This window comes from Felis catus, chromosome D2 (genome assembly GCF_018350175.1).
Source record: "Felis catus isolate Fca126 chromosome D2, F.catus_Fca126_mat1.0, whole genome shotgun sequence".
NCBI classification, from domain to species: Eukaryota; Metazoa; Chordata; class Mammalia; order Carnivora; family Felidae; genus Felis; species Felis catus.
The window spans coordinates 71,726,435-71,743,150 of record NC_058378.1 but is presented as its reverse complement, the minus strand read 5'-3'; the positions used below and the strand labels follow the sequence as shown (position 1 = coordinate 71,743,150).

The 16,716-nt window shown below is 36.3% G+C and overlaps 1 protein-coding gene across 1 annotated transcript in view; it reads right to left on the bottom strand.

Annotated features, from left to right (window-relative positions):
• Window positions 1-4,595: 4,595 nt before the first annotated feature.
• TRUB1 (TruB pseudouridine synthase family member 1) overlaps window positions 4,596-16,716 on the bottom strand; it is a 37,821-nt gene continuing 25,700 nt past the window's right edge. The window contains exons 5-8 of the mRNA XM_003994437.6: window positions 11,603-11,675; window positions 10,105-10,244; window positions 7,981-8,037; window positions 4,596-7,222 (exon numbers count right to left, since the gene is read on the bottom strand). Of these exons, the coding sequence (XP_003994486.1) occupies window positions 6,963-7,222; window positions 7,981-8,037; window positions 10,105-10,244; window positions 11,603-11,675 (530 nt within the window). The 3' untranslated portion in view covers window positions 4,596-6,962. The remainder of the gene's footprint in view (window positions 7,223-7,980; window positions 8,038-10,104; window positions 10,245-11,602; window positions 11,676-16,716) is intronic.

Below are 16,716 nucleotides of genomic sequence, written 5' to 3'. Positions count from 1 at the left end.
AACAAACCCAAACCTATTTCAACCATTGATTAGACTGCCCTAATGTCACACGCTAATGGCTGGATAGAGGATGTGTGCCCATTTCCAGATGTAAATACTATTTACCTCAGTCCACTTTATGCACAGTACTTGGCATTGAATCAAGAACTATGAAACACACACACACACAAGAAAAGAAAAAGACTTTGACGAAACAATCAGCAGAACTAGACTAAGGTATGACCCAGATGGTAGCACTATCAGGCAAAGACTTTAAAATAACTGTAATATGTTAATGGACTCAGTGGAAAAGGTAGACAACGTGTATGAACAGAAAGGGAATTTTGGTAGAGAGATAAAAACCAGAAAAAAAGGAACTGAATCAAAATGTTAGAATTAAAAACACGCTATCAGAGATGAATTTAATAGGTGTATCTATACACTGGACTGAGGAAAGAATCAGTGAACTTCAAGACAGGTCACTAGAAGTTACCCAAACTGAAATCTAAATTAAAAAAAACAACAACAATAGAGCATCCAATAGCAGCATGCCAATCTTACTTAAATGGTTGAATATAATAATAGTTTGAGTCCCAGGAGAAAAAAGAGAGCATGGAGTAGAATAAATATCTGAAAAGAAAATGGCTGAGAATTTTCCAAAACTGACGAAAGAAAACAAATTAAAATGCAAGAAATTCAGAAGCCCCCAAAAGGGCAAATACAAAGAAAAATACACCTAGATACATCAGGGTCAAACTGCTAAAAATAAAAAATAAAACCTTATAGACAACAGAGAAACTATACAATTCAGAAGATCATTAAATGACACCATTTAAGTGCTGAATGAAAAAAATGTTAACCAACCCAGATTTATATACCCAGCAAAAATCTTTCAAAAATGAAGATGAAATAAACATTTTTCAGACAAAAGCTGAGAGAATTCATTGCTCTTAGACCTGTGCTAAAAATATATTAAAGGAATTTACTCAGGAGGAAGGAGTATGATAGCAGAAAGAAATTTGGTTCTGCATAAGAAAAATGAAGAACACCAGGACATAGATAAATATACTTTTTTTTTTTTACAATTTTTTTTTTCAACGTTTATTTATTTTTGGGACAGAGAGAGACAGAGCATGAACGGGGGAGGGGCAGAGAGAGAGGGAGACACAGAATCGGAAACAGGCTCCAGGCTCGAGCCATCAGCCCAGAGCCCGACGCGGGGCTCGAACTCACGGACCGTGAGATCGTGACCTGGCTGAAGTGGATGCTTAACCGACTGCGCCACCCAGGCGCCCCTACAATTTTTAATCTTAAAGATAACTGTCAGACTAAAGCAGTGGTCAGCAAGCTACAGTATGAGGGTAAATATATTTTATTGGAACATAATTCATTTATGTGTATTGTCTGTGGCTGCTTTCGCGCTAGTGGCAAAGGTGAATAGCTGCAAGAGAGAGAAACCATATGCCTGCAAACTCTAAAATATTTACAATTGACTTTTACAGAAAAGGTTTGCTGAACCATGGTCTAAAGAGATAAAGTAAAAACAAAGAACAACAAATCCCAACATATTATAGGGTTTATATGTTAAAGTAAGATATATGAAAACAGCACAGAAGACTGGAGATAAGAAATGGAAATATACTATTATAAGGTGTCTACATGATAGATGAGGTGGTACAATGAAGGGAATTTGTGATAAGTTGAAGACGTGTATCATAAATCCTACGTCAAACACTAAGACATCTTTTAAAGAGGCAGAAGTAGCAAGCCAAAATTGAGATAGAATGAGTAAGATATAATGGAATACTAAAAAAAAAAAATACCCAAAGCTGAAAGCTAATAAAGTGCCCATCATTCAGTACAATGAATAAAGGATGGTATATTCACACAATGGAATACTAAACAATAAGGAGAATAAATAGCCTACAACCATAGGCAACCAGATGGCAGAATCTCACAAATGTAATTTTGAGCAAAAGAAGCCAGACATCAGGTGTGAATGCAAACTGGTGCAGCCACTCTGGAAAATAGTGTGGAGGGTCCCCAAAAAATTAAAAATAGAACTACCCTACAACCCACCAATTGCACTACTAGGTATTTATCCAAAGGATACAGGTGTACTGTTTTGAAGGGGCACAAGCACCCCAATGTTTATAGCAGTGCTATCAGCAATAGCCAAAGTATGGAAAGAGCCCAAATGTCCATCAATGGATGAATGGATAAAGAAGATGTGGTATCTATATACAATGGAGCATTACTTGGCAAGCAAAAAGAATGAAATCTTGCCATTTGCAACAACATGGATGGAACTAGAGTGTATTATGCTAAGCAAAATAAGTCAGAGAAAGACAAGTACATGACTTCACTCATATGAGGAATTTAAGATACAAAACAGATGAACGTAAGGGAAGGGAAGCAAAAATAATACAAAAACGGAGGGGGACAAAACAGAAGAGACTCTTAAATATAGAGAACAAACAGAGGGTTTCTGGAGGGGTTGTGGGAGGGGGTATGGGCTAAAATGGGTAAAGGGCATTACGGAATCTACTCCTGAAATCATTGTTGCACAATATGCTAACTTGGAAGTAAATTAAAAAATACATATAAAAAGCCAGACATCAGAGTATATATTGCATGCTTCTGTATATATAGAGCACAAAAGAAAATTAATAATTAATAATGTGAGAAGTGATTACCCTTGGTGGTAGGGTGGGGGTCAGTGGCTAGTGACTGGAAGAGAACTTCAGGCGGCTTCTGGTGGGCTAGTAATGTTCAGTTTCTTGACTTGGTCGCCGGTTACACGTGTGTTTGCCTTGTGAAAATTCATCAGGCTATACATTTACGATATGTGCAATTTTCTGTATAGACATTTTCAGCAAAAGTAAAAAAAAAATACCTATTTAAGCTGTACTTAAATATATATATTTAAACTAAAATCTGATGAAAGAACAAGACGGCACACAAGAGGGATTTTGAAAAAAAAGATATTCTAGAAATTTTCTAAAAATACAATGATCCTTAAAATGAATATATTGTTAAGCAGTAAACTGAAATAGCAGAAGGGATTCATTACGTGCAAAAGATTCAAGAAAATTCCCCATGCTACAGCACGGAGGGCAGAGAGAGAAAATATGAACGAGTAATTAGACACATAAAACAAAATGAGAAGATGGGACGTAAATCTAATACAACTGGATGGAAGAGATGCACTATTCAAAGTGACAAAGGAAGAGAATTTAATGAACAACACAAATTCAGGTTATGAGTTTCTGAACAGAAGAAATACACATTTATTTTGTACTCAGAAGCCTACTATTTTAGAGATGGAAAAGTTCTTAGAGATGGACTGGTCCGCCCCCTTTGTTTCAAAGATAAGAAAACTGGGGCCCTGAAAGATTGATTTGCCTGGATCAAAACGCTGATTAATAGTGGAGACAGAAACTATCTTAATGTTATATTTTAAGAGTCATAGGTAAGAAGAACAAAATAGTAAATTCTGACTTCAACTTTCCTGCTGGTATCACCATTTCTAACAGCAATCTGAAATATTCCTGTTCATCAAGAGAATTGAACTCAAGTTGAAAATATGAGGCATCATTGATTCAAATGCCATGTAGTAAGTGTTTAACAAATGATACTTAATGATTAGGCCAGGCTAGGGCTGCCCACACATACTGTAAGGAAATAGTGTCGGGACAAGTCTTCTAAAGATTTGACTACAAGGCCATCATAATGATTTCAATACATAAGCTATCTATTATATTCCTCTCTTTAAATTCTTTTCAACATTTTAGAGTGCCTCTTCAATGACATTTTCTCTATTATATACATAATGACAGAAGGTAAATTACTTTTTTCCTTTGAAATAGAACTCACAATCTAAATGAACCTCTAAGTGCCCATTTTAAGTCTGACACAAATTTCAAACTGGTCAGAGAAGTATAAAATGCACTGAAGACCTGATATATAAAGCACTATTTTTTTTTTTTTACAAAATTAATCATTTCTGATGATGGATCAGTAGCTTGTATTAACTCAAGTATTTAAGAGGAAAAGATCTAGTCAGCATAAGAAAATGTGAGCTTAGCCCTTATTCAAATTTTATGATTTTGAATTAGAAAATCTGTATTTTTAATGCTCATAAATTTCAAAATCATACATAAAATAATCCTATGACCACCTGTGATGACTTTTAAGATGAAAATATTTTTCAGAAATACAAAAAAATCTAAAGTGTAGACAGTAATTTGGTATGTTCCAGGTTGAAACATTTTCAGGAAGAAGTTCTTACAAGTAAAACAACTTTACCATGTCATTAAATTTAGGCCTAGAACTACATAATGAAAAAAAACAAAACAATCAGTACTTAAATTCATTTTCTCCTGAGAGTCTAGTATTTATCGATGAGTTTGGAACTTTTCAGAGCATTTTGATCAGTTTCAGCTGTGTATGAGTATTTAAGAATACTTTAAAGTTAAAATAATTTTAACTATTCATATATTCATATATTCATAAATCTGACCACTATAAGAGGGGAACAGTTATTAACATTCGTAAATCTAGTTAGCAAAAATGAAAAATGAAATGAAAATTAAAAAGACAACAGGCCACGAAAATACTTGCTACCAAGTATTTACTGCAGAAATAACTCATACAAATGTATAAAGAAACCATTAAGACATTTACTTATATAAATGAACAAAGTATATGAAAAAGTCACACAAAAGCAAATTAAGAGCAGTTTTGAACTCTTATACTTACTACCTTAGCAACAACATATAAAACATCCACCCAAAGCTGTAAACTTTTAATGAACGGAGATACTTAAATGGTGCCAGTGTAAAAAGTTATAACTCTTTGGGAAGCAATAAGGCAAACATACGAAGAGCCATAAAAGTGTTCTTATTCTGCCAATAATCCCACTCCCAGGAATTGATCCTAGTAAAACTGAAAATAACTTCAGAGTTCAAGAATTACGATAATGGTTTAAGTAAACTGAATATGAAGTAATATGATTAAAATAATTATCAAAAGTAAATACAAAGCATCTCAGAACATGAAATGAAAAAATAGTCGATTAGAAAATATAGGTGTCTTAAGACTGTAATTATGTAAACCAAAAAAGGGAAAATGGTAATACAAAATTAAAGTTCTTAAGTCCCTGCATCAGGATGGTGAGGATTGTGGGTAATTTTTCTATTTGGCAAAATTTTCTTCAATGTTTTCAATATTAAGAAAAAGATATATAATCTCTACTCTTCTCCACCAGTAAATTTATACATGGCAATTTTTAAGTTGAGAAATAGAGCAGAAATGCCCCAACTGTTTCCTAAAACCTAAATTTTCCTCTATTTGGACCTTAACTGGCAATGCCTGACTACCTATCACCTGGGCCACCCCAGCAGACAGAGGCGGACTCCACTTCTGAGTGGGACAAACTGCGGGGCACAAGATAAGTAAAGTTGTAAACTTACAAATTTGTAAGTTTGGTAATTTGTGTTTGGCATTTTATGTTAATGCATTGAGATAGCAAACTCTTTTCCTTACAGTTTTGTGTGTCAGAATTACTTTTAATATTTTCATTTAAGATACCTTGCCAATGTGATAAAACGCTCCATATATAAAAAGCTATATGTGCTTTATAAATTTTCGTACTGAATTTATATTCAGTTAACTAGAAATAAAATCCCATGATTTTACAGATTTGAAATTTTTGGAGATTGCAAACAGGCAACTACTTTTAAAAGAGAGGCAATCCATAAAAATCTAGAAACATCTGATTTATGAAATTTTAAACTATTCTTCCTTGAGAAACTATATTTATCTGAATAAACGAAGCAGAATTTGGACATTTCTAAAGACTGGCCACATAATATATTGCTTTCCCATAATAAAAATACGAAGGACTCGTTATATGTGAAATGTACCATTTTGTGACTACATTTTCAAAATTATGTTAAAAAAGGGTTAGGGTTAGGGAACTTTCAGTAAGCTATTTGAATGAAAATGTTGGAGAATAACTTTTAAAATATTTAGAGCAGAAGGGATTAGCTAGACATGTATGGCAGCTATCTCGACGTCTATAAATATAATTTGAAAGAGCAAACTAAAGAAAAAAAAACAGTATCACAGGGATTAATGCCCTGTAGAGGTATAAATAAATACTAAAAAATAGACAAAAGAAATTTTAAACTGAAGACACATTCCTTGGCTTACTTTTTAAAAAATTATGCTATTTAGTAACTTGGTACAGGGCGGTTGATTGTATGGATGAAGTCATCAGGAAAAGATCACATAGCTGCCAAATATAAGCCACGGGGCTGTTCTTTGCACTCATGGTAGACATGAATTTAACTAAATATTTAGTCTTCTTACATTCTGTTAGTGGTAGCAGCAACAATTTGGTTTATTTACAAATATTTATTATAAAAGTTTATTCGTTTCCAAGAACTAAACAAACATAGCTATTACCAGGTTAAGTACAAGTCTTGTCAAATAAATGTTAATAACTGTAAACTCCAAAATGTTAAGTTAAATAATGGTCTTTTCAAACATAAGAACTTCAATATAATAGAGCCACTAGGAAGCCAAAATAAAGTCAAAGTCAAAGTTACATTCAGTCTTGTGACACCAAAGAAACATATAGCTTGTATTTCTTTTTCTTTGATTAGAAAAAGACTCTGAAGAAAGATCAAAATCAGAAGGTTGATTTTCCTGAATCCAACTGAACAACATAATAACATCCTAAAACAACATTTCACAGTGAGGCAAAGAACTGAATAAGTCACTGCAAAGCTATTTATAATGTAGAGCAGATAAATTGTACACCACAGAAACTGTCAATGATGGACATTTTTCTTCATGCGAAAAAAAAATCATGCGGGAAGAAAAAAAGAAAGTTGTTCATCTCTTGCATGTAGCTTGCCATTCTGTACACAGGACTCAGACGTCAACCAAGAAATGACGACAACCCCAAGCCAATCTTAAGAGGCCTTAATTATATCCTCTTCTCCCTTTGTCTCATTTAGGGTTATATATTCACAGCTCAAAACTTGTTCATTAGACTCCTCAGGTTTTGACTTTTTAAGTGCCAGCTCTGCCGGGAGAAGAGACGAGCAATGTTCCAGAGACTGGGCGATGTCATCAATTGTCCACTTGTCTTCAGGAAGGGCATGCTCTTCTAGTGTAAATGGCCCCTGCTTGGTTCGGGTCAGCTCTAGGACGTTGGCACAGGAAGACAGTTCTACGGCAACAAAAGGCGAAAAGAAAATCCACAGGGTCAACGATTCAGTAGTCCACAGTCATCATAATTTTTCAAATGACAGAACACCTCGGATTCAAACCTCTCAAAACCACCCCAAATGTAAAACTGTAATAAGCTAATCTAAGAACCAAGAGCCTTGACAAATGACGAAGTAGCAAAATGGTATTTAGCAACTCACCTCATAAACTGCTTCAAAGGCCACAAGGAACTTACACAGACTTTTCTTACTTAACCGTGAAGCAAGCCCAGGAGGGAACTATTAATCTCATCTGCAGATGAGGTAACCTGACCTGTCCGGTGCCACAACCGCCAGGAAATGGCAGGGCCAGGACTGCAACTTTCTAGCTGTTTGTAGGACTATGCCTTCCAGTTTCTAAAAAAAATGTTACTTGCATCAATGAAAGTAACTTTTAGACGGATCCATCTTTTTATCTTATCCCACTTGAGTTAAAATCTTTCATACTTGCAATTATGTTGGCTCTTGCCTTCATTATTCCCATCTTCATTTTCTGCTCCTCTCTCTCTCTTTGTCTCCTGTTGTTACAAGCATCTCACTGCAGCTGCTGATGCTGATAATTGTATGCCATAAACCTACAATGCTTTTGAAGCTGAAGGCAGCAAGGGTACGGTTCCCTAAGGCCGGCACTCAGAGATATGAAAAATAGAAAGTTCCCTCTTCCCATCAAAAGCGAGTATTACTCTCTAAATGATAATTCATAATTCATCTTTATGCTTACCTTTGCCAATGTCACTGACCAAGCTTCTGATATAAAAACCTCCTCCACATTCAACATCTGGAATGTTAACAGTGACATGGTAAATTGCTAACCTCCCATGAAATCCACTTTACATAGAAATGATGCCCCTAAACAAATGTAAAAATGCACTATGCAAACAATCGAGTGATAAAATATTTATGTGCTAAAACATAAATTATTCATCCAATAGCATATGTGTTTGTGAGATTGAAAAGTCAGAGTGTGGAGAGAGCAAACAGCAGAAACTCATGAACACATTTTTAGAAAACTGGCAAGTCACACCACGTAATTCCTTTAGCCTTGTTCCTTTAATAGGTTTTAAATAGTGAGGAGTTTCAGCTTTGATATCATGAGCTGGACGCTTAAAAAAAACATTTTCAGATTTTTACACCTTTTCCATTTTGTCGGTTTTAAATAGGTGGGACATCTCAGCTTCGCTATCAGAAACCGTAGATTTTTAAGATATTGTCAGATGGGTACACCAAAAAAATACAACAAAAACCCCGTTATCAGGGATGGTAATTATGTTTGGGAAAATATACTACATGGAGAGCTCAGTCTATGTAAATATTCTCTTGGAAATATTCCTGAAGAAGTCATAAAATAACTAAAACTACACAATGTTCCAGAGTGACTGCTTATGTAAACATCTTCACAGTAGATTATGTGCTTATTGGTTAAGAGCAGGGCTCCAGATTATTTTCATTCATCCACAAGACATCCTGAATTTCCACACAAAGAACTACATTCCTGGTGCTTATAGTCTTATCCTACAAAGAAAGCCACTTGAGGGAATTAATCAAAACTCACTACCTGGGGATTTTCTTTCTTCTTCCCCATCGGCTCAAGGTTGGGGACCACAGCTGAGATTAAAAAACGAGCACGAGGATCAAAGTAGGTATATAATCACTCTTGCACTATATTTGACATTGGTGAAAAGACAACTCTTTTGGCCTATTACAAAATAAGTGAGCATAATAACTATTTACAACTAAAACGCAATCAGAAAAATTCAAGCTTCTCCTCCTTTCATAGATAATATCGACCGTGCCGACCCAGCCGCTTTGTTTTCATGGAAGGAGGTATTTTTTAGTATGTTTTTCTCATTATTTGTCAAATATTTTAGAATCAGGAAGCTAAAGAAGTGACTTCATTTTTTTAACTGTACAAAAACCACATTCTATAGGAACTTAATACACCTTAAATAGTATGTCAAAGCAATAGAATATAGGGGAAAAAAAGTTTGGGGAAATTATTTCTCAAGGGAATCCTAGTTAGTAGTCACTGTGAAATTAAGAAAGAGCAGGATCAGTTTAAGGAAGCCTGAGAATTCAGAAGAACCACAGCTTTCAATTCTTCACAGCTCGTAGATGTTCGTGGCTTCAGCTACTACTTTCTGCAACTAAGAGATCATCAAATTCCCAAACAATAGAGACAAACGTTTTGGTTTTTAAATTTATTTCAAATATAAATTGTAGATACATTCAAATTGATAACCTGAATTAAAATGTACCCCATGTGTAAGTAAACACTTGTGCCTTACCCATTGTCTCCATATTGTCAAGATCTTTAGCAGTAACTTGCAGGTAACAAAGAAGGGGGAGAAATAATGACTCTATCCTTAGAATTTCTTGTCCCAAAACTAAAAACGCTTTGTTTTAAAAGGACAAATTAAATTTTAAAGCTGAATGTAAACTACCAGGAACTAGCCAAAATGGGGGAACAACCATCCATAATAGAGTAAAAACACAAGATATAAAATTTTGAAAGTGTATATCCCTTACCTACTCTTTGCCATTAGAGATCGAAGGTATGTTTATTTCCAACTTTATAATGGGTATATTACAATGTAGAGGTATTTATATTATATATAAGATAATAAGAAAAGCATTTAGAAAAGCATTTCTGAACTTCCATGTAGCTATCAGTATGTTCGTCAAATGTGTTTTCGAAAAGGTATTAACAAATCCTAACCTTACCTAAATTCAAGTTTAAAAAAATCTCCAATATCCTAGGGATCCATTAAACTACACGAAAGCAGCCGAATGCAAGATACAAGTACATGTAACTAACTACACATCATTTCAAGTCTTTCCACCTTACCTAATGTGAAAAATGGTGGCTGGAATTTCTGAAGGGAGAGACTGTACACCGTAACTGGCCTGGCAGGTTTCGCTTCTACTATTTCACCTCTCTTCATCAAGGTTGAAAGTCTCTGTCCGTCTTTCTTTAATGCAGAATAGCTTGCAAGATGAGGGAGAGAGACAGAGACGGTGTGAAGGAGAGAGAAAAGGTTAAGAAAGAATGAGAGAGCATAACTCCAGATTACAGCATGGAAAGAAAGGATGACGAGCGGCACTTAAATGGAAAATCTCTCTAACAGGCGGACTCCTTTTTTCCTTCCAATCTGTTCCGTGATGGTGCCAGGGATGGAATTCCTAAATATCTTCGAAGCGAAAGCTTAATCTGGTACCCAATGAGCAATATTGTCAATTTTACCCTTCCACCTCCTCTGTGGAGGTGGTCTATACAAATGTTTGTTCATTGGTCCGGGTTCTAGGTCAAGGACACCGTGACAAGGCCTCTGGTCACAATGGTCTCAACTATGTTTCCTTGAAACAATTTCCATTACAATAATATTCATTTTCACATACGAGTTGTCAAAACATTTCAAAATGCAAAGAAGCAGATAATCTACTTAACAGATCTTAGCTTTGTGTGATAAAATTTTATTAGACTACGAAATCCTTGGAATAGTCCCGGGAAGAAATTTCTAAAACTGCTCTTAAATTAAACATACTTATATTTTATTTATAACAATAATGATCAAAAATAACATTTATCCATATCCTACAAAATTTTTAAAACTTTCATTTGAAGCAAAATTATGAAGACCCATTTCCCTGTTAGATATTTCAGCGTTCTTGAAAAAAATCAAGATTTTAAAATAAAAAGTACTAAATGCTAAAAGAACTGTCAGTAACTTTGCCTGACACATAACGATACAGCCATTTTTTAAAATAAAAAGCAATTTGCTTGAAATGGTAATGTGCACAAAAAATATGGTTAAGTGGTAAATCAATATTCTTATACTTTTAATAAATTGTAACTTTCATCTGTCTCATTTGTTGCTGAGAATTGTGAAGCATAAGATTCTGGGCCCACAGGAAATGGTCCCGATGCCTGAACAAAAGTAGCCACTGCACTACGAATCACAGCTCTGACAGCAGCACTGGACAGGACCGGGCCCCTCGCAGCAGTTCGGGGAAAACTGACCTCTCTGCGCTCCAGACCTGCCCTGAGGCGTGTGGGTGCAAATCACAGAAGCCCATCAGCACTGGAACGGCACGGATGTCAGGCCGTGGCAGCGTCCAGGGCCAGAGGAGACGGCATCGCGCCGCCCCAGAGAGTGCCGGAAGCTCTGCAAGCTGCCTAAGTCAGGCCCACCTCTACTGGAGCAGACGCTGTGTCGGATCAAAACGTGCTTCACCATACACAGAAGGAAGCCGTTTTGTTTGTTTGGTTTTTTTCTCATTAAAGTGATGTTAAACACTGAAAAATAAAAATTAAACATTTCTTCAAATTCAGTAAGTGAACTTACAGGGGAGGTACCTGCATTATATTCCCAGTAAATTTCTGCAGAATGCCTTCAATATCTTCTTGTGTTATTTTATCTGCCAAAAAATGAAAAAGGTAACAAACAACTACAGAATATGTGCTATTTTCACAGCATTGAACGCTCTGAAATTTCAATTAATTTTTTAAAAAATTTTTTTAATGTTTATTTTTGAGAGAGAGACAGAGCACGAGCAGGGAAGGGGCAGAGAGAGGGGGAGACACAGAATCCGAAGCAGGCTCCAGGCTCTGAGCTGTCAGCACAGAGCCCGACGCAGCTCAAACCCACAAGCTGTGAGCTTATAAGCTGAGCCGAAGTCAGGTGCTTAACTGAGCCACTCAGGAGCCCCTCAATTAAAAATTTTCTATCAACACATATTTGTAGGCCAAATTCTACCTTGTTGAGATGAATAAAATGCACATTAATGAGATAAGAGGGGGAGAAAGTCTTATACTGTCTAATATTAAGACTAAATTTCCTTTGCTTCAATTTTTTCTCCAATAAATGACTCCATCATCTTATATGCATTTAGCTGGTGCTTACTACAGCCTTTAGAAAAGCTGAGAAAAATGGCGCATTAGCTATAGAAAAGGTACCACAGCATTAAAAAGTGAGGGGATCAGAAAACAAGTAGAAAAATTCATATGTTTTTTTTTTAAAATAACTGAAGTATAATTGGCATACAATGCTAATATTAGCTTCAGGTGTGCAATGCAGCGATCTGACATATACATTACACAGTGCTCACCACGGCAAGTGGTAATGAGCAAAATAGGTGAAGGGTATTAAGAAATACAAGCTTCCAGTTATGAAATAAGTAAATTACAGGAATGAAATGTACAGCATAGAGAATATAGTCAATAATACTGTGGTAACTTCGTATCATGACAGATGGTAAGCATTGTTGTGCACCTGAAACTAATGTAACACTGAATGTCAACTAAAAAATCAATTTAAAAGTTTAATTTCAAAATTAAAAAAAAATATGCTTAAGTTATCTAAGTTTCTCCAGGCATCAAATACTGTAAATAATGTACACAGTATTGAAGATTATTTTTTTCAAGATTTAAAAAAAAATTTTTAATGTTTATTTTTGAGAGAGAGAGAGACAGAGACAGCATGAGTGGGGGAGGGGCAGAGAGAGAGAGGGAGAACACAGAATCGGAAACAGGCTTCAGGCTCTGCGCTGTCAGCACAGAGCCCGAAGCGGGGCTCGAACCCAAGAACTGCAAGATCATGATCTGAGCTGAAGTCGGATGCTTAATGGACTGAGTCACCCAGGTGCCCCCAGCATTGAAGATTATTAAGTAGCAACCACATCAAAAACTTTACCTGCTAGTTCTACGGTGGCTAAAACTGACACACTTACATTCAGTTCTGTCCCCAAGAAAACTTGTATTTGTCTCCTTCCCTCCTTTCACTGTTTTGGGAATTTCTCTGTTTTTTTTCATCAAACACTCTTAGGAGTCTGACTTTTGCCTCAAAATAAGCCAGTGCGAAAAGACAATATACACAGCAAGGATACCATGATTATTAAGCATTTTTTAACAATGATTTTAGAAAATCTGAAAGAAGACATACAAGTTTTCAGTATGTTACTTAATCATGTTTCCAGCCTTTAATACTCTTTCACACAAAATATCAACTGTATTAACTATAAAATATTATTACTATAATATTAAAGTATAGTTCTATAATTTTAACAAATGAAAACTATAACACATTGAAACTCAGTGTTTAGGATTTTCATATTTATAGATGACTATGTATATTTCATATTCAATAATTATAGAAAATAGTCTATAACTTGTTTAGGTCACAGTCAATGTAAAGAAATTACAGCGTTTCTTTTTCACATTGTAGGACATTTATTTCAACTTTTTATTCTAATACATAGTTACATTTGATTTTACGAAATAACATTAAGCAAAACCTAATTAATGTGCCTTGAATTATCACTGTTATCACCGGAAAAAAAATTAAACAACAGCATGGAATACTGTGTCCAGGTTTCAATATCAACACAGCGAGACAGTCTTAACCTCGGTGTGACCTTGAGTCTCAAGTTAAACAAAAGACCAGAACCTACTAGACTCAAACAGAGAAGAGCCACAGAACTCAATTTCTCCAACACCTGACAGTCCAAAAAGACAGTTCTCAGATGGGTATTCTGTTCATACTGTTTTTCAAACAGATGTAGCTCATGATAGGGTAAGGATTTTTCCATGAGAAATTTTTGCTCTACCGCAACATTAAAACAATTACTGGTGCCACCTTAGTGATGCAACGCTTTCAAGTCTAGGCGGCCAATGCTACCACCAAGCACGGATGCTGAAGAAATGTCACTGCTGATACCACTGCAGAGCAATTGCAACGTACTGTTAAGTTCATGGCTTAGCCACACATTTTCAAAATAAGACTAAATGAAACTGAAACGGCTCTCTACTTCTGCTAGGCTGGCCTCTTTCCTAACATTCCTGTGAATGTATACTCCTTTTCCTGCCTCAGCTGTTGTCTTTTACTCATACTCCCCAACATAAGATGACAAGACGTGTTCTTTGCCATTACTTCTGCCAGGGTCTCTTTCTCTGACTTAACATCTCAGGCATTTTAGGTTTGTGCTGTTCATTCTGCAATTAACCATACACAATTTGTAAATGCTACCTACTATACATAGGCAGGTATTATCTCACCAATTAAATTCCAAGGCCCTTAAAGGCAAAGGCAGCTTTTCTTCTTATATAAGGTACACAACTACAGTGGCACTCAAGACATTCTTGCTGAATCAGCTGAGGAATAATAGAATCTCAAGGCCAAAAGGACATTTAAAAGTCACCCAGGCCAATGATTCTTCTGAAGTTTCAATCACCAGACAGAACGTCTATGCGGCAAGTTGTTTTACAATAAAGGTGAATATACTATTTTAGAATAAAATGAGTATTTTTTTATCATATGATTATTATGTTCACTACGTGAGTATGTAGCGAAGCATGCTGGCTACCTCTAAATCTTGCCATTAGTCCAATCCAAATAATAATTATTAAGAATAAAGACTCTACCTCCAAAGGATTTAAAAAGAAATGGAGAATAAAATCTCTGAAGCAATTATATCCAATAACTATCCAAGAAATACATTTGGTAAAAGAAGATGGGTATGATAAAAGTGTCATAGGACTTGGGTAGTTATTCTTTGTTTAGAATCATCAATGTGCCAGCAGTATTCATTTGAAATTAATATATTATTTTTAATGTTTATTTTCGAGAGAGATACAGAGCATGAGCAGGAGAGGGGCAGAGAGAGGGAGACACTGAATCCGAAGCAGGCACCAGGCTCCGAGCTGTCAGCACAGAGCCTTGAAGCAGGGCTCAAACTCACAAACTGTGAGATCATGACCTGAGCTGATGTCCGACACTTAATCAAGTGAGCCACTTACGTACCCCTGAAATTAATATTTTTTTTGAGAGAGAGATAGTGAGCAAGTGGGGGAGGGGCAGAGAGAGAATCCCAAGCAGGCTCCACGCTGGGCATGAAGCCCGATGTCGGGCTTGATCCCACCATTGTGAGATCATGATCATGAGCCAATATCAAGAGTCAGACACTTAAACAACCTAGCCACCCAGGTGCCCCTGAAATTAATTTTAAAAAGTCATTCTCATAAAATGAATATATGTAAGATCATATCACATATTATTTGCTTAAAATCGGTTGACTCTACCCGTGAACTTACAACATAATAGTTGATACTTAACTGAACTATGGATTTAAAAACAATATTCAACCATGACAGAGTAACTGTTACTGGATAAGTCCTACCACTATAAACTGTTTAATTGGGAAAATACACAATACACAATTGTTTTCAAACCTTAGACAACAGACAGCTGGGACTATCATCCCTGAGAGAAGAGAAAGAAACAGGCAGGGCCTTTCTGAGGATCACTTGTTTTGCTTGGAGGTACTTTCTGAACTGTGATGTAAGGAAGGGAATCCCAAAAGAGCACTGTAATCTTGCTACTGGAGGCAGCTAGACAGACCTGAGCAGGAGGGGAGAAAGGAGGATGGCAGGCAGGAAACTGCCAGGGACTACCCAGTCTCCGCCCAGACACCGCATCGTCTCGCGTAGACCAAGCTCTTTGGCTACCTTTCTGGAGTGTACTCTCCGTTTGCTAAATAAAACCTTTGTTTAATTCTCTACGGAGTCTCTCGACTGAATTCTTTCCTTCAAGAAGACAAGAACCAAGGAATTTTACAATCCACCAGCCAGTAACAATCTCACTGAATAAAAATCAGAATTTGGGGAAGCAGCAGCAGCTGGAATTTGGGAGAACCAACAGAGAAGGAGATGTCTACAGGGGTCCACTTGAGCCCAGCTCAATTCCAAGCTGCACATAAGACAGACGCCAGAAAATTAACCAAAGAACTGCCACCAAAGCTCTTGCAAGCTCTTATAAGGTTGGATGAATTCCAACCATCCAGAAGGAAGAAACTTGGCTGAACCACAGGGAATGTGACAGGGACCCCAGAGAAGCCGTGTCTGAGGAGTAGAACTAATGGAGACCTGGAAAAATGTACTTTAGATCCACACTAACAAGGAATCTACACAAAAGTGACTCAAATTAGTGAGGTTAGCAAGGGCAAATGACATAAGACCAATATTTAAAAATTAACTCCATTTCTCTATACTAAGAATGAACTATCAGGGGCGCCTGGGTGGCTCAGTCGGTTGGGCGGCCGACTTCGGCTCAGGTCATAATCTCGCGGTCCGTGAGTTCGAGCCCCGCGGTCGGGCTCTGTGCTGACAGCTCAGAGCCTGGAACCTGTTTCAGATTCTGTGTCTCCCTCTCGCTGACCCTCCCCTGTTCATGCTCTGTCTCTCTCTGTCTCAAAAATAAATAAAACGTTAAAAAAAAATTTAAAAAAGAATGAACTATCAGAAACTGAAATTTTTAAATTTCAACTTATAATAGCATTCAAAAATATGGAGTATTTAGGGATTTCATATACAAAAGAAGTGAAAGATCTACATACTAAAAACTACAAAAATATGTCTGATATCATTTCAAAATAAAAAGGTCATAAAGGAATGTTACAAACAACT